Here is a 26,278-nt window from a genome sequence, read left to right as displayed (position 1 = left end):
CGGATCAGCAAAGGGAAAGGGCACCTGCAGCCAAACTTCCAGGAATCCTCTTGCAGTGGAGTCACACGGTACGCATTTAATTCTTCCAGCAAGTTGTGAAAACACATGTGAAACGCTGTCTACCCAAGAAGATCATCTGATGCTCGGGGCCCAGAGTTTTTATTGAGAGCTGATAACCTAGGTGTCCTTAGCATATAGCAAAATTCCAGAAGCCTAAAAGGAATGCAGGTGTTCAGCATAAACTGTGCCATCTGCAAGGCTGGGTGTAGTGGCTCACACCTGTAATCCCAACACTTTTAGAGGCCAAGGCGGGCAGATCATTTGAGGTCAGGAGTTCGAGACCAGCCTGACTAACATGGTGAAACCCATCTCTATAAAAAATACAAAAATCAGCCAAGTGTGGAGGGCCTGAAACTGTAGTGTCAGCTACTAGGGAGGCTGAGGCAGGAGAATCGCTTGAACCTGAAAAGCAGAGGTTGCAGTGAGTCAGACTGTGCCACTGCACTCCAGCCTGGGCAACAGAGCGAGACTCTGTCTTTTAAAAAAAAAAAAAGAAAAGAAAAGCAAAAAACTATGCAGTCTGCAAAAGCAGTTTAGGGACAATGAGTACCATTTTTTATCAGGGAATCCTCCTAGCATCCTCTTAACAGTTGATTTGGTGAAGAGCTGAATTTGGTGTGTGTCTATGTATATGTGCATGTGCACATATGTGCACGTGTGTGTGTATGTGTCTTGCTAGGGAGGACACATTTAAATTTCATAGCAGAGAAGGGAAGAGATATCTATTGATACATGCCACAGTTAATTATATGAGTAGGCTGGGAAGCTAAACCCTACAATTTAGCAAGGAGGGAAAAAATACAAACTGACATAACTTATGACTGTTCAGCTAACTGGTGAGAAGCTGAGACTCCTACACAGTTCACTGATATTTTGACTACAAGATTCCATAGTTGTGTCTAGAGTTTATCAGATTGCCACTTGTGTGGGTGAGTGTGAATGCTGCTTAGCTTGATGCCATCATAAGTAACCTGTGAGGTAGGGGGGTTTGGCAATGCTCCTCTGAATAACTGTTAAAATGTATGTTTCTTTTCTTTTCTTTTTTTTTTTGAGATGGAGTTGCGCTCTTGTTACCCAGGCTGGAGTGCAATGGCGCGATCCCGGCTCACTACAACCTCCGCCTCCTGGGTTCAGGCAATTCTCCTGCCTCAGCCTCCTGAGTAGCTGGGATTACAGGTATGCGCCACAATGCCCAGCTAATTTTTTGTATTTCTAGTAGAGACGGGGTTTCACCATGTTGACCAGGATGGTCTCCATCTCTTGACCTCGTGATCCACCGCCTCGGCCTCCCAAAGTGCTGGGATTACAGGCTTGAGCCACCGCGCCCGGCTGTATGTTTCTTTTAACATTTCAGTTACCATTACCTCAATCCAGAGCTCTGCCACCTTCCGTAGCACTGCTGGAGCAGCCCCAAAACATCCTGCCCTCATCTGACATGATACTTCCAAGGGACATTGCCCAGATTGGACACTGCTACATTATGTGTTGGTTAATATGACCAGAATTTGTTTTATTTCTTGAAGGCTACAATATTAACTCCCATTTGGGGACTCTTTATTTAGTATCATAATATATGTTTTGCATAAATGCCAAGTTTTTTTGCTTTTTTCTTTAGATGGAGTTTCACTCTGTTGCCCAGGCTGGAGTGCTGTGGTGTGGGCTCAGCTCACTGCAACCTCTGCTCCCAGGTTCAAACGATTCTCCTGCCTCAGCCTACCAAGTAGCTGGGATTACAGTTGCCTGCCACCACGCCCAGCTAATTTTTTGTATTTTTAGTAGAGACGGGGTTTTGCCATGCTGGCCAGACTAGTCTCAAATTCCTGACCTTGTGATCCATCTGCCTCGGCCTTCCAAAGTGCTGGGATTACAGGCGTGAGCCACTGTGCCCACCTCTAAATTTTAATGTATAAATTTTATGCAATAATTTGATTAATAGTAGAGCACAATCATTTTTCACATTTAGTTTTCTAATTATTCTTTCAATATTTCAGTATAATTTTCCAGTTCACATTTATTGGTCAAATTATCCTTTGAATAATATAAAAATAAACATTTAGAAAATGGTTAGTTTTCTAAACCATGAAAACTAATTGTGATGATGTTATAGATTCATCATGTGGCCGAGCTCCTTCCAACAGTCATGTCCAGGGACAAAGGGTGTCTGTGTTTATTTATGGATTCTGTTAATGCCTTTAGAACTACTTTTTCACTATTCCTGTAATCCACATTTCTTCTTAATCATATTTCAAGGGTTTCATGGAAATTTAAGGATGTTGTGAAGTAAGTATTTTAAATACGTTTTTACACTAATGGCTGCTAAGATACATATGAAAACCGTTGATTTTACATGCAGCATTTTTCTTTCATTTATATATCATTAATTATACTAAATTTTGAATTAATCCTCTACGTAGATAAATAAGGTAATTATATCCTCTATAAATAAAATTATTTTGTGTTTTTCCTTGACAGTGTTTCATACTTTAGTTTTCATGCCCAGACAGTGGTGTTTACAACTAATTGATCACAATTAGTTACAGCTCTCTTTGTTCCCTCTCCATTTCTACCGCTTCACTTCACTAGCCTTAAAAAGTAATTTTCATGCTCTATCATTTGGGGTAGAATGTAAAGTTTTTGAATATTTTTTGTGATAGTGGTCATTGTAGATTTGCACCTAAGTGAAATAAAAGTGAATCGTTGGCTTTACCATCCTAATATGGGACTGCATTTACAATGAATAATCCAATTTGATCATGGAGAATTGTTCTCCATTCTACTATAGGCTATCCATACTGTAATTTGTATTGCTGCATTTTCATACCAATAGGAGACTGCTCTATGGCATATTACTGAGTTGGCAAATAAAGATTTGAGCACTGTGCATAAATATATTGATACATAGGTAGACTAGAAAATGGTACATTTTCTAAGGATAAGGTAATATGGGTACATACAATTAGAAAACCCTAAACAACAACAAACACACACATACACACACACACACACACACACACACACACACATTTAAATTGAACCTTAGAGAAATACAAAGAATACTGCAGTGAGAAATTGCCTTGATAAAATACACCACTGGCCTTTATTTCCAGGATTTTCTGACTCTGAATGAAAGTGTCGTTGCTGTGACTGAATGCTGTCCACAGACCTGACAATGGGAATCATCTTTATCTCAGATAGGAGTTGGGATCAACTGGGCAACACCTTGCTCTTCTGTTGCTACCTCTTCATTTCTTGCAGTGGTTGGAGGTTAACGCCCATAGATTGGATTCTCAAGAACCTGATTTTAGCCAACTGTTTGGTTCTTCTCTGTAGAGGAATTCCTCAGACATTGACAGCTTTGGGGATGAAATGTTTTCTGCATGATTTGGGATGCAAATTAATTTATTGTTTTCACAGAGTAGCAAAATAGTGAAACAACAGCTATGCTTTCACCATACTGTCCTCTCTGAGGCATACAGTGTTTGGATCCCCACAAAAGTTACTTACCCCTTTAACCTGGCAGAGTCCTATTACGCTTCCAAACTACTCCATAGTGAATGGAACTTATAAAATTAAATATACTTAAAGAAAAAGGACTTTATCACTGCAGAGCAATGCAATGTAAAATAGGCAAATCCTGCTTTAGTGACTTGGAAGTTGAAAATACTTCATGAAGACCATCGCCTGAGGCAAACAATGTTTCTGACAAAGGCAGGCCTACTCTACAAACCACTAGCAGAACTCAGATTAGGTCCCAGGGCCAAAACTGAGGTACAATCATGCCCTAAGTGTCAGAAAGGAGGGAATGAGTACCTGCTAAGAGCTCAGACTACTCATGATTTCTTCCAACTAATTGAAGAAGTCTGCCTCCCTGAACACGTTGGGACAGTGATTGACACATACTCTGTGGATCACCCAGGTAGTAGAGATGAAATGGCTTCAGCTACAGAAACTGGCAGTGACATCAATCTGGTAAGATCCCTGGCAGGTTTAAAGAGTAAAACAGCTACACATGCTTCTCAGATACCTCAGACTTACGGGGAATCCATAGATGTTTGTATACATGAGATTAAAATAAGGAGGAGGCTCTTCTCAAAGACTAGCTTCTAGCATCATCATACTAAGGAAAAAGCATATTTGCTGCATATTTTAGGGTTTTGTTCTATGGAAACACTTTAAATGCAACAAAAGAATCTGCTATATTCACTGCACATGAGCTTCCCTGTGATGAAAGAAGCCAGAGCAACTAAAGAATTTGCCACATTCACTGCATGTGAGTTTTCCTGTGATGAAAGAGGCCAGGGCTTGGGCTAAAAGATTTATAGCTAAATATGGTGGCTCATGCCGGTAATTCCAGCACTTTGGGAGACCACGGTGTGTGAATTGCTCGAGCCCAGGTATTCAAGACCAGCCTGGGCAACACGGTGAAACCCTTGTCTCTACTAAAAATACAAAAATTGTCTGGGCATGGTGGTGTGCGCTTGTGGTCCCAGCTACTTGAAAGGCTGCTGTAGGAGGATTGCTGAAGCCTGGGAGGTCCAGGCTGCAGTGAGCCAAGATTGCACCACTGCATTGCAGCCTGGGTGAAAGGGTAAGGCCCTGTCTCAAAAATAAATAATAAAGACAGTAAAAACATTTCCCACCTTAACTGTAAGGCCTTTCTTCAGCATGAACTGTCCTGTGCTGAATGAGGGAGTGTTTGCGAGTAAAAGATTTTCCACATTCACTGCACTCACAAAGCCTTTCCTCAGAGGGAACACTTTGATGTCAAATGAAAACTTATACCTGCCGAAAGGATTTCGCACATTCACTACACTCATAAGGCCTTTCTCCATTGTGCACTGTCAGATGCTGAAGAACAGCAGAGCTTTGGCTAAAAGACTTCCCACATTTCCTGCACTCATTAGGTCTTTCTCCAGTGTGAACTCTCAGATGTTGAAGGAGGCCAGAGCTTTGCCTAAAGGACTTCCCACATTTGCTGCACGCGTAAGGCCTTTCTTCAGTGTGAACTCTGGTGTTGCATAAGGTGAATTTTACAGATAAAGGATTTCTGGCATTCGTTGCACCCATAAGGCCTTATTCATTATGAACTGTCTTGTGTCAAATGAGAACAGTTTTGCAACTAAATGATTTCCCACATTGATTGCACTCATAAGGTCACACTCCAGTGTGAGACTTCCTGTGTTGAATCAGGCCGGAGCTGTACTAAAAACTTGCCCACATTCACTGCACTCATAAGGCCTTTCTCCAGTGTGACACCTTTGGTGGTGAATGAGGTCATTATTGCAACTAAATAATTCCCCCCATTCTTTGTACTCAAAAGGTCTTGTTCTAGTGTGAGTTCTCCTGTGACGAGAAAGGTTATTGCAGCAGCTAAAAAATTTCACACATTCAGTGCACTCATAAGGTCTTTTTCAGTGCGAACTCTTCGATGTTGAATAAGGATAGATACCTGGTGAAAGTATTTGCTGCATTCACTGTACTCATAAGGCCTTTCTCTAGTGTGAACTCTTTGGTGTTGAATGAGTTTAGTTTTACCACTAAATCATTTCCCACATTCACTGTGGTCACGAGTCCTTGCTCTAGTATGCATCCGACTGTGTTGAAGTAAGCAGAAATTTTGGCTAAAAGATTTACCACAGTTACTGCACTCATACGACCTTGTTCCAGGGTGAGATCTCCTGTGGTGACAGAGGTTACAACGCGGCTGAAGGATTTCCCACATTGACTGCACTCATAGGGCATTTCTGCAGAGTAAACTCTTTGGTGTTGAATGAGTACAAATTTCTTGCTAAAATACTTCCAATACTTCCCAGACTCTGTATTTGAACGGCCTTTGTCCAGTGAGAACTCTGCAGTGTCGAATGCTGCTGTGTGGTCTCTCACTGCTGGCAGTGGCCTGATGCTGGAGAAGCCCTGAGGTGGCTGGAAAGTCCCTCACAACTTCCCCAATGTTGAAGGGCTTTTCTGGTAAATGGAATCTCCAGTTAGGCACAAATGAGGCTTGAACTCCATCTACTTTAGAGTTTCTCTCTGCTATCAAGCTTCTGAAGCTGATGAAGATTTGCTCTCAACCAGAAACTTCCTGATGCCCCATGCAAGTGTAATTTCTGTCCAGGGTATGTGGCTTGGACTTCAGCAAAGTGTAAAGTATCTCTCAGGACGGGGATACAAATCACACAGGAGTCACTCTTAGGGGTGCACGGCCTTGCCTTTGGAGTCCTGACCTGTGAGAGCCCTTCCACAGAAACACTCTCTGCAGAAGGTGCTTCCTCATCCTCTGCTCCATACAAACAGCCTGAAAAGAGCGAAATTTGGATGAAGTGCAGGTTCAATCTGGTGGGAGGGAGGAGTCCCTTCAAGAATGTGTGTCAAACATAGCAAAGAATCAGTCATAAGAATGTTCTCAGGATGTGAGAGTTGGTGGCAATTTGAGAAAAGGAACTTTAAGGATAACAGGATGGGGCCGGGCGCTGTGGCTCATGCCCCAACCCGCGCGTTTGTGGGCGCAGCCCCAGCAGAGTTCAGGCTCCTCCGCTTTCCCATGGGCTCAGCGGCAGATGCCGCCGAGGCTGGGTTTCAACATGGACTGGAAAGCGTTTGAGGAGGGCAGCGCCAGCCTGTCCCCGCGGGGTAGGCGGGAATTTTACAGCGGGGTTGGGGAGCAGCCAAGAAACCTTGGGCACCGGGGCGAGTCGCGGGGGCCCGGGAGCCCGAGGTGGGGTGCAGGCCAGTGTGCGGGGAGGCGCACGGGGCAGAGGAGCCCGCTGTGCCCGCAAATGCGCGGGTTAGGGCTGGAGGCTGGGCGAGGCGCGGGGGCAGCCCGGGAATTGGATGAGACGTCCGAAAACCCACCAGGTGCCAAGGGAACGCCCGGGCGGCGCCAGCTACATGGATATCCCAGAAGCTGGGCTGCTGGGGACCACAGGGGTCAGGGCGACAGGACGTGGCGCCTGGAGGCCGGAAAGCCCACAGTGGCGGGCCGGTGGCTCCAGAGCTCTCAGACTCACCAAGTGGGTGCCCACCTCCTTGGCACCCGACCCCCGCCGAGACACCTAGGTCCGGCCAGCCCCAGCGCCTTCACACCTGCGAGGTCCCCGTGGCCCGTTATTCCCGATGCTGGCAAGTTGTTACTTTCAGGGGCCTCTGTGGCATCAGATTCCTCTCATTTGGCTTGTTGACAGAATTAAGCTCCATGTGGTTGTAGACCTGAGGTCTCAGTTCCTCTCCCCTACAGATCCTGAAGGCGTAATCCCCCAAAACTTGCCCCCTGCTACCCCCTTGCTGTCCTGGACCCCTTCCGTGGAACATTCAAAGTAAGAATCCGCGTCACCTTCTGGATAGAGGCGCATTTTCAGAAAGTCGTCTCCACCCGGCCCATGCTGGGGAGGTCCCGAGGGATTCCCCGGCTGCGCGGCGGCAGGAGCTGCTTTCTCAGAAAGTGTCCTTTCCCGTCTGGAGTGTTCTGTCACCCCTTCATGTAGCCAAGGCTCTCTCTTGTCCCCTTTCCCTAGCTTTCCCTTTCCCCTTCCTTCCTGTTCCACCCCATGCATTTCTTTAGAAGCCTCCCTCACAATTATTTGGTGAGATATCCGCCTCCCTCCCTGCCACCAATTTCCCAGGATTAAATAAAAATATTCTGTAAAAGCAGTTTTAGGTTCACAGCAACAGTGAGCAGAAGGTAACAGAGTTTCCATATACCCCATTTCTCCACGATACACTCAACGTCCTCCACTATTAACATCTCCGGACAGAGTGGCACATTGGTCCTAATCAATGAATCTACACTGACACATTATCATCACCCAGTGTCCATAGTTTACATTAAAGTTCACTCTCACTGCCCATTCTATGGGTTTTGGCAAAAGTATGACATGTATCCAATATGGTATACACAGAATAGTTTCAATTCCCTAGAGATCCTCTTAGTTCTACCTATTCATCCCTCCTTTGTGCCTACCCACTGGCAACCACTGACCGCTTTACTATCTCCATACTTTTGCCTTTTCCAGAATGCCATATAGTAGGAATCAAACATCATATAGCTTTTTCAGATTGGCTTCTTTCACTCAGTATATGCATTTAAGATTCCACCATGTTGGGCCGGGTGCGGTGGCTCAAGCCTGTAATCCCAGCACTTTGGGAGGCCGAGGCGGGTGGATCACGAGGTCGAGAGATCAAGACCATCCTGGTCAACATGGTGAAACCCCGTCTCTACTAAAAATACAAAAAACTGCGCCGGGCGCGGTGGCTCAAGCCTGTAATCCCAGCACTTTGGGAGGCCGAGGCGGGTGGATCACGAGGTCGAGAGATCGAGACCATCCTGGTCAACATGGTGAAACCCCGTCTCTACTAAAAGTGCAAAAAATTAGCTGGGCATGGTGGCACGTGCCTGTAATCCCAGCTACTCAGGAGGCTGAGGCAGGAGAATTCCCTGAGCCCAGGAGGCGGAGGTTGCGGTGAGCCGAGATTGCGCCATTGCACTCCAGCCTGGGTAACAAGGGCGAAACTCCATCTCAAAAAAAAAAAAAAAAAAAAAAAAAAAAAATACAAAAAACTAGCTGGGCATGGTGGCGCATGCCTGTAATCCCAGCTACTTAGGAGGCTGAGGCAGGAGAATTGCCTGAGCCCAGGAGGCGGAGGTTGCGGTGAGCCGAGACCGCGCCATTGCACTCCAGCCTGGGTAACAAAAGCGAAACTCCATCTCAAAAAAAAAAAAAAAAAAAAAAAAAAAAAAAAAAAAAAAGATTCCACCATGTCTTTATGACTTGATAGATTTTTCTTTGCAGTGCTGAACAACATTCCATTGTCCAGATGTACCACAATTAATTTACCCATTCACCTACTACAAGGACATTTGGTTTCCTTCCAAGCTCTGCCAATGATGAATAAAGCTGCTGTAAAGTTCATTTACAGGGTTTTGTGTGAAACATAAATTTTCTTTCTTTCTTTCTTTCTTTCTTTTTTTTTTGAGATGGAGTTTCGCTCTTGTTACCCAGGCTGGAGTGCAATGGCACGATCTCGGCTCACCGCAACCTCCGCCTTCTGGGTTCAGGCAATTCTCCTGCCTCAGCCCGGCCCATTACTGTAACCTTATAGTAAGTATAGAAGTCAGGCAGCGTTAGTCGTCTGACTTTGTTCATCTTCAGTATTGAGTTGGCTTTTCTAGATACTTTGTTTTTCCATATAAATTTTAAAATGAGGCCCAGGCGCGGTGGCTCAAGCCTGTAATCCCAGCACTTTGGGAGGCCGAGGCGGGTGGATCAGGAGGTCCAGAGATCGAGACCATCCTGGCCAATATGGTGAAACCCCGTCTCTACCAAAAATACAAATAATTAGCTGGGCATGGTGGCGCGTGCCTGTAATCCCAGCTACTCAGGAGGCTGAGGCAGGAGAATTGCCTGAGCCCAGGAGGCAGAGGTTGTGGTGAGCCGAGATCGCGCCATTGCACTCCAGCCTGGGTAACAACAGCGAAACTTGGCCGGGCGCGGTGGCTCAAGCCTGTAATCCCAGCACTTTGGGAGGCCGAGGCGGGTGGATCACGAGGTCGAGAGATCGAGACCAACCTGGTCAACATGGTGAAACCCCGTCTCTACTAAAAATACAAAAAATTAGCTGGGCATGGTGGTGCGTGCCTATAATCCCAGCTACTCAGGAGGCTGAGGCAGGAGAATTGCCTGAACCCAGGAGGCGGAGGTTGCAGTGAGCCGAGATCGCACCATTGCACTCCAGCCTGGGTAACAAGAGCGAAACTCCGTCTCAAAAAAAAAAAAAAAAAAAAAAAAAAAACAGCGAAACTCCATCTCAAAAAAAATAAATAAATAAAAATAAAAAAAATAATAAATTTTAAAATCACGTTGTCAGTGTTCACTAACTTGCCGGGATTTTGATTGGGATTGCATTGAATTTGTAGATCAAATTTGGACAATACGAAGTCATCCTATGTATAAATATGAATGCCTCTCCATTTATTTAGTTCATTTCTTATTTATTTCATCAGAGTCTTGTAGTTTTTCTCATATATCTTGCACATATTTTGTTAGATTTGTACCTAAGCACAGTTCAAACCTGTGTTGTTCAAACGTCAACGTACTTAAGACCTCAAAACCCGAAGCGCCTCAGTCGCCCTGGAGGCTGGGAGACGCAGCTCCCCAGCTCTCCCAGCCATCTGCTCGCAGGGCGCCCTCCGCCGCAGCCTTAAGGAGACTACATTTCCCAGAAAGCCTTGCGTCGAGCGGCAGTACGTTGATCCAACGTAAGTCCGAGGCGGGGACGTTTCCGTGTGGGCGTATCCCTCGGAGTCGGGCTGCTGGCGTCTTCGCAGCGGTCATTTTGGCTCCCCTTCGTTCCGTTCTCTCGGTCAGCCGCTCCGGTGCGCCGCATCAGGACCGCAGTGACGGACAATGAAGGCGCGAGAGTCAGGTCTGAGAGTCGGGGGCAGAGTCGCCCGCGAGGCCGGCCTTGGGATAGCGGTGCTCGGGCTCCCGCCCGGTCGCCCGCCGCGTCCGGTCCAGTTCCGCCCGCCGACCCGGGTGGCGACCGCACTGACGGACCCAGCTCCGGTGAGCGCAGCGACCTCCGGGCCTCCCCCGACCGAGTGAGGGGCACCTGTTCACGTCTCTGTAGCTCAGGGTCGGGGACACTGAGGCTCGCGGGTGGGGCCCCTGTTTCTGACACCCGATGTGGTGGGCAGGGGGACAAGGGATGGGACCGGCGCGTCCAGATCTTAGACGGGCGACCGAGAAGGGGCCATTCAGGGACCCGGACTCCACGTCGTTACTGCAGGGAGCAGCGTCTGAGAGAGACCTACGTTTATTCTTAGGCCGCGGGAGCCATAGAGAGCGTGGGCAAACGGGAGATAACATCCCAGTTAGGATTTGAAAAATCCTCTGCAGGCTGTTCCGTGGAAGAAAAGACTGTAGAGATGAATGAGAACGTGGAGGCAGAGGGAGGTAGAGTATTTTTCTACGGCTACAAAAACTGGTAAGAGGCAGCTTACTAAGGACTGAGGCACACAGGTTAGACAGTCAACCCAAAGTGACATGGCTCTGGGCCGGGACAAGGGTACAGGGAAGGCCTGTGTCCGTGGAGCACTGCCATGATCACATTCCTCTGAAGCTTGCGTCTTTCCACATGTTCCCATAGCTACAGAGGTGCTTTCGGAACCTGCCTAGGTACGTGGAGGTATCTCACCCCCTCACTGGTCTGGAATGTTCCTTCCACCCCAAACACAGACATTTTCTTTAGATTTATGTTGTCATGGGACTCACCTACCATTCTCTCAGCAGTTGGTTTGGGAACCCTGGAGAATCTCTGAGCTCAGGGTCCTGAGTCCAGGCCTGTGTTTCCATTTGGGGCAGCTAATGGAAAGAGATGTGAAAGCTTATGATAGGAACAAGTAGGTACCAGCTTTTGGAACTCCTTGGAGATGAGGCTGAGCTGGTTCAGGGAACTGCACGTTTCCTTTATTTCTGTGAAGTTTGGCATCTGTTGTGAGGAAGCTGGAGTTTGGGATCAGAGGAGGGAGATTTATCTTATGCAAGTGTTGGCAGGATGCAGAGTGGAAAACAATGACCAATGGGAATGTGAAGAGGTAGCAGGGATCAATGACATCAAGATTTGATGTCTCTTCTGACTTGGGGAGCTTGGGAGGAAAAGGTGTGGAGACATGGATTTTGAGTCTTCCACAGTGAGACTGTTCATGGTTTCATCAATCCCTATTATGCTAGGGAAGTGTGACCTTTGAAGATGTGGCTGTGTACTTCTCCTGGGAGGAATGGGATCTCCTTGATGAGACTCAGAAACACCTGTACTTCGATGTGATGCTGCAGAACTTTGTACTTACGTCCTCCCTGGGTAAGGCCCTCATACTCAACCCGTGTGCCCTGGACTGGGACCTGTGCTTCTTTCCTAAGGAGCAGCTCTGTCCTCTGCTTCCTTCCCCAGTTCCCTGTGTGGATGTTGTGGACTGAGTGCAAGCCTACTTCCCTTATCGTCCCAGCCCAAAAGCGTCTTGGGTAAGGATTTGGGATTAGTAGTTTTAAAGTAAACCTGCGCCTGGCGCGGTGTCTCACGCCTGTAATCCCAGCACTTTGGGAGGCCAAGGCGGGTGGATCACGAGGTCGAGAGATCGAGACCATCCTGGTCAACATGGTGAAACCCCGTCTCTACTAAAAATACAAAAAATTAGCTGGGCATGGTGGCGCGTGTCTGTAATCCCAGCTACTCAGGAGGCTGAGGCAGGAGAATTGCCTGAACCCAGGAGGCGGAGGTTGCGGTGAGCCGAGATCGCGCCATTGCACTCCAGCCTGGGCAACAAGAGCAAAACTCCATCTCAAAAAAAAAAAAAAAAAAGAGTAAATCTAATAGATCCCAGCTGACTTGCCTTCTCCCTGTCTGGTGACTTTCTAGGTCTATGGCACCCAGGTTTCCCACGCATCGTGTACCTGACATTTATTTGTGCTTGACTGTCACGTGAAATGTAGTTACTGTCGTTGTCACTATTTACACAGACTGTTCTTATAGAAACCTCCTCCAAGGTGTTTTTGTTTGTTTTTAATTACAAAATATATATAATAAAATTTACCATTTTAATCATTTTCAAGTATGCAGTTCACTAGCATTTAGTACATTCAGATTGTTATGCAGTCATCATCACCATCCTTCTATAGAAGTTTTTCATCTTGCCGGGTGCGGTGGCTCAAGCCTGTAATCCCAGCACTTTGGGAGGCCGAGGCAGGTGGATCACGAGGTCAAGAGATCGAGACCATCCCGGTCAACATAGTGAAACCCCGTCTCTACTAAAAATACAAAAAATTAGCTGGGCATGGTGGCGCATGCCTGTAATCCCAGCTACTCAGGAGGCTGAGGCAGGAGAATTGCCTGAACCCAGGAGGCGGAGGTTGCGGTGAGCCGAGATCGTGCCATTGCACTCCAGCCTGGGTAACAAGAGCGAAACTCCATCTCAAAAAGAAAAAAAAAGTTTTTCATCTTATAAAACTGAAACTTTGTACGCATTAAACAATAACTCCTCCCATCCCCTGGCAACCACCATTTTACTTTTGGTCTGTATGAACTTGTCAATTTTTGGCGGGGCGCGGTGGCTCATGCCTGTAATCCCAGCACTTTGGGAGGCCGAGGCGGCTGGATCACAGGGTCAAGAGATCGAGACCATCCTGGTCAACATGGTGAAACCCTGTCTCTACTAAAAATACAAAAAATTAGCTGGGCATGGTGGCGCATACCTGTAATCCCAGCTACTCAGGAGGCTGAGGCAGGAGAATTGCTCGAACCCAGGAGGCGGAGGTTGCGGTGAGCCAAGATCGCGCCATTGCACTCCAGCCTGGGTAACAACAGTGAAACCCCGTCTCAAAAAAAAAAAAAAAAAAGAATTTGTCAATTTTAAGTACCTCATATGAATGGAATCACACAGTATTTGTTCTTTTCTTTCTGGCTTACTTCACTTAGCTTAATATCTTCAAGGTTCATCCATGTTGTAACATGTATCAGAACTGCTTCTTTTTAAGGCTGAATAATATTCTTTTATATGTATTACAGTTTATTTATCCATTTCTTCATCAGTGGACACAGGTTGTTTTCGCCTTCTGGCTGTTGTGAATAATGTTACTGTTAACATGGGTGTACAGATAAGTCATCCAAATTGGTGTGAAGTGATATCTCATTGTGGTTGTGATTTGCAAGTTGCTGATACTGAGCATCTGTTCATATGCTGATTGGCTGTTTGTATGTCTTCAAATGATACTGTTTATTGAAGTCCTTTGCCTATTTTTAAATTGGGTTTTATTAATTATAATCAATTAGAAATATTAACTATAACCTTTTATTGAGCTGTAAGATTACCTGTGTGTTCTGCATATTCCCTTATCAGATGTGTGATTTGCAAATGTTTTCTCTTATTCTGTGGGTTGTCTTTTTAGTATGTTGATAGGATTCTTTGATGCACACATTTCTCATTTTGATGAATTCAGTTTTACTGCTTTACTTTTATTGTCTGTGCTTTTTGTATCATATCCAAGGAATCGTTGACAGGTCCAATGTCATGAAGCTTTTTCCTTGTGTTCTTCTAAGAGTTTTATGGTTTTAAGTGCTTACATTCAGATCTTTGATTCCTTTTGAATTAACTTTTTTTTTTTTGAGACGGAGTTTCGCTCTTGTTGCCCAGGCTGGAGTGCAATGGCGCGATATCGGCCATTTGTATTTTTAGTAGAGACGGGGTTTCACCATGTTGACCAGGTTGGTCTCGATCTCTCGACCTTGTGATGCACCCGCCTTGGCCTCCCAAAGTGCTGGGATTACAGGCTTGAGCCACCGCGCCCGGCTAAATTTTCAACTCAACTGGATAAATACCAAGAGCATAATTGCTGGGTTATATGTGTTTCATTTTGTGAGAAACTGTTAAACCGTCTTCCAAAGTGGTTGTACCATTTTACATTCCCACCAACAACAAAGGAGAATTCCTGTTGCTCTATATCCTTGGCAGCATTTGCTGCTTTCAGTGTTTTAAATTTTGGCAACCCTAATAGGTGTGTAGTGACATCTCATTGCTTTAATTTGCATTACCTGAAGGGCATAATGATGCTGAACATCCTTTCTTTCTTTTTTTTTTTTTGAGACGGAGTTTCGCTCTTGTTACCCAGGCTGGAGTGCAATGGCGCGATCTCGGCTCACCGCAACCTCTGCCTCCTGGGTTCAGGCAATTCTCCTGCCTCAGCCTCCTGAGTAGCTGGGATTACAGGCACGTGCCACCATGCCCAGCTAATTTTTTGTATTTTTAGTAGAGACGGGGTTTCACCATGTTGACCAGGATGGTTTCGATCTCTTGACCTCGTGATCCACCCTCCTCGGCCTCCCAAAGTGCTGGGATTACAGGCTTGAGCCACCGCGCCCGGCTGAATTAACTTTTATATGTGGTATCAGCTAAGGGTCCAACTTCATTCTTTCACATGTAGATACCCAGTTTTCCTAGCATATGTTGAAAAATCTGTCTTCGCCAGGTGTGGTGGCTCACACCTGTAAACCCAGCTCTTTGATACGCTGAGGCAGGCAGATCATAAGGTCAAGAGATTGAGACCATCCTGGCCAACATGGTGAAACCCCGTCTCTACCAGAAATTCAAAAATTAGCTGGGCATGGTGGCGCGTGCCTGTAATCCCAGCTACTCTGAAGGTTGAGGTAGGAGAATCGCTTGAACCCAAGAGGCAGAGGTTGCAGTAAGCCGAGATCACGCCACTGCACACTAACCTGGTGACAGAGCAAGACTCCATCTCAAAAAAAAAAAAAAAAAGAAAAGAATAATCTTTTTTCCCCATTGAGTGGTCTTGGCCTCCTGTTCAAAAATCATTTGGCCAGGCCGGGCGCGGTGGCTCAAGCCTGTAATCCCGGCACTTTGGGAGGCCGAGGCGGGTGGATCACGAGGTCAAGAGATCGAGACCATCCCGGTCAACATAGTGAAACCCCGTCTCTACTAAAAATACAAAAAATTAGCTGGGCATGGTGGCACGTGCCTGTAATCCCAGCTACTCAGGAGGCTGAGACAGGAGAATTGCCTGAACCCAGGAGGCGGAGGCTGCGGTGAGCCGAGATCGTGCCATTGCACTCTAGCCTGGGTAACAAGAGCGAAACGCCGTCTCAAAAAAAAAAAAAAAAAAAAAATCATTTGGCCAGATATTTGAGGGTTTATTTCTGGGATTTCTTTTTTTTTCTTTCTTTTCTTTTTTTAAGTGGGGGTTTCACCATGATGGCCAGGCTGGTCTTGAACTCCTGACCTCAGGTGATTCACCCACCTCAGCCTCCCAAAGTGCTAGGATTACAGGTGTGAGCCACCGTGCCTGGCATTTCTAGGGTTTCTTCTAGTCCGTTGGTCTATATGTGTATCTTTATGGGACTAACACACTGTTTTAATTTCCATAGCTTTGCAATAAGTTTTGAAATTATGAAGTGTGAGTCTTCCAACTTCCATCTTTTTCAAGATTGTTTTAGCTATTCTGTGTTACTTGATATTTCACATAAATTTTAGGATGAATTTTTCTATTTCTGCAAAATTATGTCATTTGGATTTTTATAGGTATCATATTTTCTATAGATTACTTTGGCTATTATAGACATCGTAACAATATTGAGCCCTCTAATCATGAACATGCACGTAATGTATTTTCATTTATTAATGTTTTCTTTAATTCATTTTAGCTATTTTATTTTATTTTTGAGATGAAATTTCACTCTGTCACCCAGTCTGGAATGCAGTAGCACAATCTCTGTTCTCTGCAACCTCCACCCCCCGGGTTCAAGCAGTTCTCCTGCCTCAGCCTCCTGAGTAGCTGGGATTACAGGCATGTGCTACAATGCCCAGCTAATTTTTGTATTTTATGTATAGACAAGGTTTCACTATGTTGGTCAGGCTGGTCTTGAACTCCTGACCTCATCTGCCCACCTTGGCCTCCCAAAGTGCTGAGATCACAGGTGTGAGCCACTGCACTCAGGCTTCATTTTAGAAGTATTTTGTAGTTTCCAGTGCACAAGGCTTTTACTTGTTTGGTTAAGTTAATCTTTAATCTTTTATTCTTTTTGGTATAATTATAAGTGGAATTGTATACTTTTCAAATTGTTCATCATTAATGTATAGAAATGTAACTGATTTTTGCATGTTGTATTTGTATTCTTCTATTTGCTGAGTTTGTTTATTCAAACAGTTTTTTCATGGAATCTTTATGGTATTTCATGTTTATCATCTGTGAACAGGGATAATTTCACTCCTCTTCTCCCATTTTGGTCCCTTTTCTTTCTTTTTCTTGCCTAATTGCTACATTGAATGGAAGTGCTAAAAGTGGGCATCCTTATATTGTTCCTTATCTTAGAGGAAAAACCTTCAGTCTTTCATTGTTGAGTATAATTTTAGCTGTGTGTTTTGTTTTGTTTTTGCATATGACTTTTATTATGTTTAGGTAAATTCACTCTATTCCTGGTTTGCTGAGTGTTTTCCTCACCAAAAAAGTGTTGCATATTGTCTAATGCTTTGAGTGCATCAGCTAAGGTGATTGTTTTAATTTTTTTTTTTTTTTTTTTTTTTTGAGACGGAGTTTCGCTCTTGTTACCCAGGCTGGAGTGCAATGGCGCGATCTCGGCTCACCGCAACCTCCGCCTCCTGGGCTCAGGCAATTCTCCTGCCTCAGCCTCCTAAGTAGCTGGGATTACAGGCACGGGCCACCATGCCCAGCTAGTTTTTTTGTATTTTTAGTAGAGACGGGGTTTCACATGTTGACCAGGATGGTCTCGATCTCTTGACCTCATGATCCACCCGCCTCGGCCTCCCAAAGTGCTGGGATTACAGGCTTGAGCCACCGCGCCCGGCTGTTTTAATTTTTTTAAAGATGGGGTCTTGCTATGTTACACAGGTTTTTTTTTTTGTTTTTTTTTGTTTTTTTTTTTTTTTTTGAGACAGAGTTTCACTCTCGTTGCCCAGGCTGGAGTGCAATGGCGCGATCTCGGCTCACTGCAACCTCCGCCTCCTGGGTTCAAGCAATTCTCCTGCCTCAGCCTCCTGAGTAGCTGGGATTACAGGCACGTGCCACCATGCCCAGCTAATATTTTGTATTTTTAGTAGAGATGGGGTTTCACCATGTTGACCAGGATGGTCTTGATCTCTTGACCTCGTGATCCACCCGCCTCGGCCTCCCAAAGTGCTGGGATTACAGGCTTGAGCCACCGAGCCCGGCCCACAGGTTGGTCTTAAGCTCCTGACCTCAAGCGATCCTCCTGCCTCAGAATCCCAAGTAGCTGGGATTACAGGTGCAAGCCACCACTTTGATCAGTTTTTGTTTGTTGAACTATCCTTGTGTTCCAGAAATAAATTCTAGTTCTTAGTACAAAATCTTTTAAATATGCTGTTGAATTCAATTTACTAATATTTGATTGATGGTTTTTGCATCAATAATCATTAAGGATAATGGTCTGTAGCTTTCTTTATTTTCTTTTTGAGACAATCTCTCTCTGTCACCCACGCTGGTGGCAGTGGTACGATCTTGGCTCATTGCAACCTCAGCTTCCAAGGTTCAAGCGATTTTCCTGCCTTAGCCTCCAGAGTAGCTGGAAAATATGGCACATATACGCCATGGAGTATTATGCAGCCATCAAAAACGATGAGTTCGTGTCCTTTGTAGGGACATGGATGAACCTGGAAACCATCATTCTCAGCAAACTGACACAAGAACAGATAATCAAACACCGTGTATTCTCACTTATAGATGGGTGTTAAACAATGAGAACACATGGACACAGGGAGGGGAGCATCACACACTGGGGTCTGTTGGGGGGAAATAGGGGAGGGACAGTGGCGGGTGTGGAGTTGGGGAGAGATAGCATGGGGAGAAATGCCAGATATAGGTGATGGGGAGGAAGGCAGCACATCACGCTGCCATGTGTGTACCTGTGCAACAATCTTGCATGTTCTTCACATGTAACCCAAAACCTAAAATGCAATTTTAAACAAAATGTTTTTTGTATTTTTAGTACAGATGGGGTTCAACCATGTTGGTCAGACTGCTCTCGAACGCCTAACCTCATGATCTGCCCTCCTCAGCCTCCCAAAGTGCCAGAATTACAGGCATGAACCACCCCACCTGGCCCTGTAGCTTTGTTTTCTTACACTATCTTCATGCCATTTGGAATCAGGGTAATGCTGGCCATTTAGAATGAGTTAGAAGTGTGTGCGCTACAGTTTTTGAGAGATTTTGAAAAGGATACATGTTAGTTCTTAGTTAAGATTGGTAGAATTGATCTGTGAAGCCATCAGGTCCAGGGCTTTTCATTAAGGTTTGTCAATGCTTTTTTTTTTTTTCTTTTTGAGATGGAGTCTTGCTCTGGCTCTTAGGCTGGAGTGCAGTGGTGTAGTCGTGGCTCCCTGAAACCTCATTTTGTGAGTTCAAGCAATTCTTCTGCCTTGGCCTCCCAAGTAGTTGGGGTTACGGGCACACGCCACCACACCTGGCTAGTTTTTGTATTTTTAATAGAGATGGGGTTTCACCATATTGACCAGGCTAGCCTTGAACTCCTGACCTCAGGTGATCCACCCACCTTGGCCTCCCAAAGTACTGGGATTACAGGCATGAGCCACCATGCCCAGCCAGGTTTGTCAATTTTGTAACTTTTTCAAAGAAACATCTTTTAATTTTATTTTTGGTTGTATTGTTTTTCTCTATTTTATTTATCTAGGCTTTAGTCTTTATTAATAATTTTTTTCCTGTCAGCTTTGGTTTTAGTTTTTTCTTCTTTTTATAATCTCTTAAGCTGTAAAAACAGATAGTTGAGATCTTTCTTCTTCTTTTTTTACTCTGTTATCAAGCTGGAGTGCAGTGGCACGATCTCAACTTGCTGCACCTCCGCCTCCTAGGTTCAAGCAATTCTCCGGCTTCAGCCTCCAGAGTAGCTGGGACTACAGGCATACACCACCATGCCCAGCTAGTTTTTGTATTTGTAGTAGAGATGGGGTTTCACCATATTGGCGAGGCTGGTCTTGAACTCCTGACCCTGGATCCACCCACCCCAGCCTCCCAAAGTGCTAGGATTACAGGTGTGAGCTACCATGCCCAGCCTCTTCTTTTTTAATGTAAGTGTTTATAGCTATAAATGTCCCCTTTAGTACTGCTTTTACTGCATCTCAAGTTTTGGTGGGTTATTTTCGTTTTCATTCATCTCTTAAGTATTTTCTAATTTCCCTTGTGATTTATTTGTGGGGCCATTGGTTGTTCAATATTGTATTAATTTCTACAGATTTGTAAATTTTTTAATTTTCTTCTGTTAAGAGTTTCGAACCTCATCCCATTGTGATTGGGGAAGATACTTTGTATGATGTGTGTCTTTCTAAATCTAGTGAGGCTTAATTTATGGTCTGTCCTGGAGAATGTTCTAGGTACACATAAGGAGAATGTTCTAGGTACATGTGAGAATTTTATATTCTGTTGTTGTTGGGTAGAATGCTCTTTATACATATATTTTTAGAGCTAGTTGGTTGTTTATTTCCTCTGTTTTCTTACTTCTCTCTGACTGTTCTATCCACTGCTGGGGGTCAGATATTGATGTCTCTAACTATGGTTGTAGAACCATTCATTTCTCCCATCAGTTCTGTCCATTTTTGCTTCCTGTGGTTTCTTGTTTTGTTTTGTTTTGTTTTTTTATATAAAGATGGTGTTTCACCATATTGGTCAGGCTGGTCTTGAACTCCTGACCTCAGGTGATCCACCCACCTCAGTCTCCCAAAGAGCTGGGATTACAGGCGTGAGCCACCGTGCCCGGCTTGCTTCATGTTTTGATAGTCTATTATTAGGGGTGCATAAATGTTTATAAATATTACATCTTCTTGCTGTATTGAACCTTTTATTAGTATATAATATCCTTTTAAATCACTTGTTACCCTTTTGGTTTAAAGTCTCTATTGTATGATATTAATGTAGCCTTTCTTCTTTGCTTACTATTTGCATGGAATATCTTTTTGCAAGCTGTCACTTTCAGCTTGTTTATATCTTGGATCTAAAGCAAATCTCTCGTAGACATTATAAAGTTGGATCATGGGTTTGGGTTTTGGTTTGGGTTTTTTTTTTTTTTTTTTTTTGAGATGGAGTTTCGCTCTCGTTACCCAGGCTGGAGTGCAATGGCGCGATCTCGGCTCACCGCAACCTCCGCCTCCCGGGTTCAGGCAATTCTCCTGCCTCAGCCTCCTGAGTAGCTGGGATTACAGGCACGCGCCACCATGCCCAGCTAATTTTTTGTATTTTTAGTAGAGACGGGGTTTCACCATATTGACCAGGATGGTCTCGATCTCTCGACCTCGTGATCCACCCACCTCGGCCTCCCAAAGTGCTGGGATTACAGGCTTGAGCCACCACGCCCGGCCGGTTTGGGTTTTTTTAACCCATTCTGCCAGTCTTTGTCTTTTGGCAGAGTTTAAACCATTTACATTTAAGGTAATCACTGATAAGGAAGGGCTGGCTCCTATCATTTTCTTTGTTTTCTCTGTATCTTACAGCCTTATAGCTTTTTTTATCCTAATTTCCTGCATTTCTGCTTCTTTTGGTTTTGGCTCACTTTGTTTTTTTTGGGTAGTGAGATGTTTTAATTTCTTGTCATTTCCTTTGTGTACAAAAATGGAGTCTCACTCTGTCACCCAGGCTGGAGTGCAATGGAGCGATTTTGGCTAACTGCAACCTCTGCCTCTCAGGTTCCAGCAAGTCTCCTGCCTCAGCCTCCTGAGTAGCTGGGATTAAGCACGTGCCACCATACTCAGCTAATTTTTGTATTTTTCATAAAGACGGGGTTTCGCCGTGTTGGCCAGGCTGGTCTCAAATTCCTGATCTCAGTTGATCCACCATCCTGGCCTCCCAAAGTGCTAGGATCACAGGCGTGAGCCACCACACCCAGTTCTTTTTATTTTTGTTTTTTATTTTTTATTTTTTTTTAAGATGCCAGTTAGCAAACACCCAGTTCTTTGTAAACTTTTTGAAGCTTTTTTTTTTTTTTTCTTTTGAGGCGGAGTTTCGCTCTTGTTACCCAGGCTGGAGTGCAATGGTGCGATCTCGGCTCACCGCAACCTCCGCCTCCCGGGTTTAGGCAATTCTCCTGCCTCAGCCTCCTGAGTAGCTGGGATTACAGGCACGTGCCACCAGGCCCAGCTAATTTTTTTGTATTTTTAGTAGAGACGGGGTTTCACCATGTTGACCAGGATGGTCTAAGCACTCTCAGCTCATTGCAACCTCTGCCTCCTGGGTTCAAGTGATTCTCCTGCCTCAGCCTCCCAAGTAGCTGGGATTACAAGCGCCTGCCACCACACCCAGCTAATTTTTTTTTTTTTTTTTTTTTTTTTTTTTTTGAGATGGAGTTTCGCTCTTGTACCCAGGCTGGAGTGCAATGGCGCGATCTCGGCTCACCGCAACCTCCGCCTCCCGGGTTTAGGCAATTCTCCTGCCTCAGCCTCCTGAGTAGCTGGGATTACAGGCACGTGCCACCAGGCCCAGCTAATTTTTTTGTATTTTTAGTAGAGACGGGGTTTCACCATGTTGACCAGGATGGTCTCGATGTCTCGACCTCGTGATCCACCCGCCTCGGCCTCCCAAAGTGCTGGGATTACAGGCTTGAGCCACCGCGCCCGGCCAGTTTTTTGTATTTTTAGTAGAGACGGGGTTTCACTGTGTTGGCCAGGCTGGTCTCAAACTCCTGACCTTGTGATCTGCCTGCCTTGGCCTCCCAAAGTTCTGGGATTATAGGCGTGAGACACCATGCCCGGCCCTGTAGCTCTTTTTTTTAAATGGTTACCTAGGGGATTACATTTAACATCCTAAAGTTATAACCCTCTAACTTGAATTTATACAAACTTAGCTTTTTTTTTTTTTTTTTAAGATGGGGTTTCACCATGTTGGTCAGGCTAGTCTTAAACTCTGACCTCAGGTGATCCACCCGCCTTGGCCTCCAAAGTGCTGGGATCACAGGCGTGAGCCACCGCGCCCGGCCCAACTTAACTTCTTTTCCTTTCCTGTGTTCTTTTTCTGTGCCAGTGTTACTTGCTCACATGTCCTGTCTTTCCCTTAGGACTTGTATCATCCTGGTCTCATGTAGTTGCTCAACTAGGGGTAGGGGAAGTGTCCTCTGTTCTTCACAGGATGTTCATGACTCCAGCCTCAGCAAGATGGGATTAGAGAGGGCCTGACCCCGATGAATGGCACTTGGGAAAAGGCATGTCATCGGGTCTGTGTTTAAATTGCATCAGGAACCTGTCCTGTTTGACTTGTTTTGATGCCATTGCCAGAAACACCTCAATTCGACTTTTTCGTCTTCATTCCTAACAGTTTACAAACTTGTTATTTCCACCACTTGTCATTTTTATTTTGACTTCTAGCTAGGGCTAATCCTCACTTCTTTGGACTTGTTATGCCACCTATTCTTCACAGTGTTCCTTCTGTAGTGTTCTGTAATATTATTGGGTCCTGAAGTGTGCATATCCTCCTTCATAGTCTTTGACCACCACTTACTGTTCCAGTGAGATTTTCTTGGGCCTGGACATGCACTTCACAGCATCACTTGTCACCAGCAGATATGATCTCAATAAAAGCTATTATCAGAGGAATTCATTGACAACACGCCTCTTAATTCTGGGCTATACCTTATCCTTGTGCACTGTACCTGGTAGGGCCTACCCTACCCTATTCAGTGACCCTAGGGACCAGTCATGCACAACAGCTGCTTCCTCAACCTGACCCCCGACTCTCTTTTCCTGAAAATAGGCCCATGTTACTGGTCCTTTGCTGTGATTGATATGTATTTGCGATTGCATTGCCTCCTCCTAATAAAGGTAACATGTACTTCACCATGACCTAATCTTTACTTTTAGGTTATTGGCGTGGATTGGAGCATGAGGAAGCACCTTCCTCATCAGTGGGTACAGACATTCTACAGAGAATTTCTGTAAAAGGAGTGCCACAGTTCAGAACTTCCAAAGAAGGTTCATCTTCTCAGAATGCCTACTCCTGTGAGATATGTGGCTTGGTCTTTAGAGATATTTTGCACTTGGCCCAACACCAAGGAACAAATTGTAGGCAGAAACTACACACATGTGGAGAACAATTCTACATCAGTGCAAATCTTCAGCAGCACCAGAGGCAGCACATTAAAGAAGCACCTTTTAGAAGTTATGTGGACACAGCCTCATTTACAAAGAGTTTCACAGTCCCTCTGTCAGAGAAGCCCTTCACCTGCAGGGAGATTGAGAAAGGCTTCCTGGCCAACATGAGGTTTCTCCATCAAGAGGCCGCTCAAACAGTGGAGAAGCCAAATAACATTAACAAGTGTGGGGTGGCCTTTTACAGTGGAAAAAGTCATCACAACTGTGGAAAATGCAATAAAGCCTTTAGCCACACAGAGACACTTGTTCAGGACCAGAGAATCCTCACTAGAGAAGGGCTTTTTGAGTGCAACAAATGTGGGAAAGCATGTACACGAAGATGTAACCTTATTCAGCACCAGAAAGTCCACAGTGAAGAAAGGCCTTATGAATGCAATGAATGTGGAAAGTTCTTTACGTACTACTCCAGTTTCATTATACATCAGAGAGTTCACACTGGAGAAAGGCCTTTTGAGTGCCCTGAATGTGGGAAATCCTTTAGTCAGATCTATAGCCTCAATAGCCATAGGAAAGTTCACACTGGAGAAAGGCCTTATGAATGTGGGGAATGTGGGAAATGTTTTAGCCAAAGGTCTAACCTCATGCAGCATCGCAGAGTTCACACTGGCGAAAGGCCTTATGAGTGCACCGAATGTGGGAAATCTTTTAGCCAAAACTTCAGCCTCATTTACCACCAGAGAGTTCACACTGGAGAAAGGCCTCACGAGTGCAGTGAATGTGGAAAATCCTTTAGTCGTAGCTCCAGCCTCATTCATCACCGGAGACTTCACACTGGAGAAAGACCCTATGAATGCAGTAAATGTGGGAAATCATTTAAGCAAAGCTCCAGCTTCAGTTCACATCGGAAAGTCCACACAGGGGAAAGGCCTTATGTATGTGGGGAATGTGGGAAGTCCTTTAGCCATAGTTCCAACCTTAAGAACCACCAGAGAGTTCACACTGGAGAAAGACCTGTTGAGTGCAGTGAATGTAGCAAATCCTTTAGCTGTAAATCTAACCTCATTAAACACCTGAGAGTTCACACTGGAGAAAGGCCTTATGAGTGCAGTGAATGTGGGAAATCCTTTAGCCAAAGTTCTAGCCTCATTCAACACCGGAGAGTACACACTGGAAAAAGGCCTTATCAATGCAGTGAGTGTGGGAAATCCTTTGGTTGCAAATCTGTTCTCATTCAACACCAGAGAGTTCACACTGGGGAAACGCCTTAGCTGTACTGAGAATATGCAGTTTTCTTTTAGTGTAATTATGCTGGAGGAGTACACCTATTTTTTGAGAGAAATATGTACCTGAATTGGAAGCTCCAACATCTGAAGATACACAGTGGGCAGATTCCCCTTAGGTTCCAGGTAGGTGTTAAACTTTCTAACGTGCCATTTAGAAAGTGTTACACTTTCTCACCTGCCATTTATGGTTCTTGCCATTTATGTCATTGACAGTTTCTGAGACAGAAGCCGTATCATGTCTACCACCTATGAGGTCCACATAGTGTGCATCATGTATCACCTTAACCTACTCAAAAAAGCAGACTTCTATTTCTCCCCCTTTGCTGGAAGAAATCATGAATATTTGCCTTCCTATCTGAGAAGTTAGATAACTTGACTCAGCTTTGTGCCAGAGAACCCAATAGGAGTGTTGTTGGCAACTTGCCAAGAAGGACTATCTTTTTTGGGACATGTTGGTTTCATGTGACACCTCCGTGTTTTTTTTTTTTCCAGCCTCTAAGTCACCAACTTGGGAACTGCTTACGTCACCTTGCTTTGTTTTTTACAATAATAAAGTCATTATTATTTAATCTACCTTTTATGTTGGTGTTTTATTCACTGTTGAGGTAGTTCCAAAACAGAACTGGGCGCTGCCAGCTTTATGGAGAAAACACCTTTGGAGGGGGAGTTGTCACATTATTTGTATGCCTCAGAGACAACAGTATAGTAGAAAAATACAGCTGTCTTTCCAGTGTTTGCCTAATTTGAATTTGAATTATTGCCCAAGGCTCTCTAGGAAATACTGCAGGGTTTTATGGTCTTAATTTGTGGACTGGATGCCAAGATTTTTTTGTGGGCTCAAAGGACACTCTGAGGAAGTGGGAAATAGATGTGACAAACACCAGTGCTTCTGGGAACAAGATGAATTTTGTTCTTGTCCACAGGGATTATTACATAATAACAGCACTGTTGAGGCAGTCTGCCCCAGCTTCTGCCAAGGAGCCAAGTGCCCCAATGCAGTTTAGTAGGCTACTGTCTCTGTAAAATGGGGGAACCGTAATTAGTATGGAAACCAAGTATGTGGATTAGTAGGGAGTGATGGAGACTGCATCAAACTAGATGGAATATGCCCCTTGTAATACGTTCTAGTAATTTTGCAGGATCAGTGAGTACAGACATCCTCAGAGTTTCCAGGCTTGTGTACTCTTTGTAGCTGAGGTGACTGTCAAAAATGACAGTCTAAAGGTTTTGTGTATTCAAGTAGCCCTTCTGGGATGTCTACCTCAAGGCCATTGCTGCATAGGTCAGGAAAACAAGCATAGAAAAAAGGGGTGGG

The 26,278-nt window shown here is 44.9% G+C and overlaps 1 protein-coding gene across 8 annotated transcripts in view; it reads left to right on the top strand.

The window, feature by feature from the left end:
- The first annotated feature begins 10,260 nt into the window (after positions 1-10,260).
- Positions 10,261-26,278, top strand: part of LOC101049058 (zinc finger and SCAN domain-containing protein 4) — a 35,565-nt gene continuing 19,547 nt past the window's right edge. Inside the window, exons 1-4 of one of the 8 annotated variants that reach the window (XM_074385824.1) lie at positions 10,571-10,619; positions 10,880-11,009; positions 11,787-11,913; positions 23,450-25,536. In XM_074385824.1, coding sequence (XP_074241925.1) covers positions 10,986-11,009; positions 11,787-11,913; positions 23,450-24,948 — 1,650 coding nt within the window. In that variant the 5' untranslated portion in view covers positions 10,571-10,619; positions 10,880-10,985 and the 3' untranslated portion in view covers positions 24,949-25,536. The other 7 variants (XM_074385826.1, XM_074385822.1, XM_074385823.1 and 4 more) reach the window with 7 other exon arrangements.

Source organism: Saimiri boliviensis, chromosome 14 (assembly GCF_048565385.1).
Source record: "Saimiri boliviensis isolate mSaiBol1 chromosome 14, mSaiBol1.pri, whole genome shotgun sequence".
In the NCBI taxonomy this organism is placed as follows: Eukaryota; Metazoa; Chordata; class Mammalia; order Primates; family Cebidae; genus Saimiri; species Saimiri boliviensis.
This window is presented reverse-complemented; position numbering and strand designations above follow the sequence as displayed.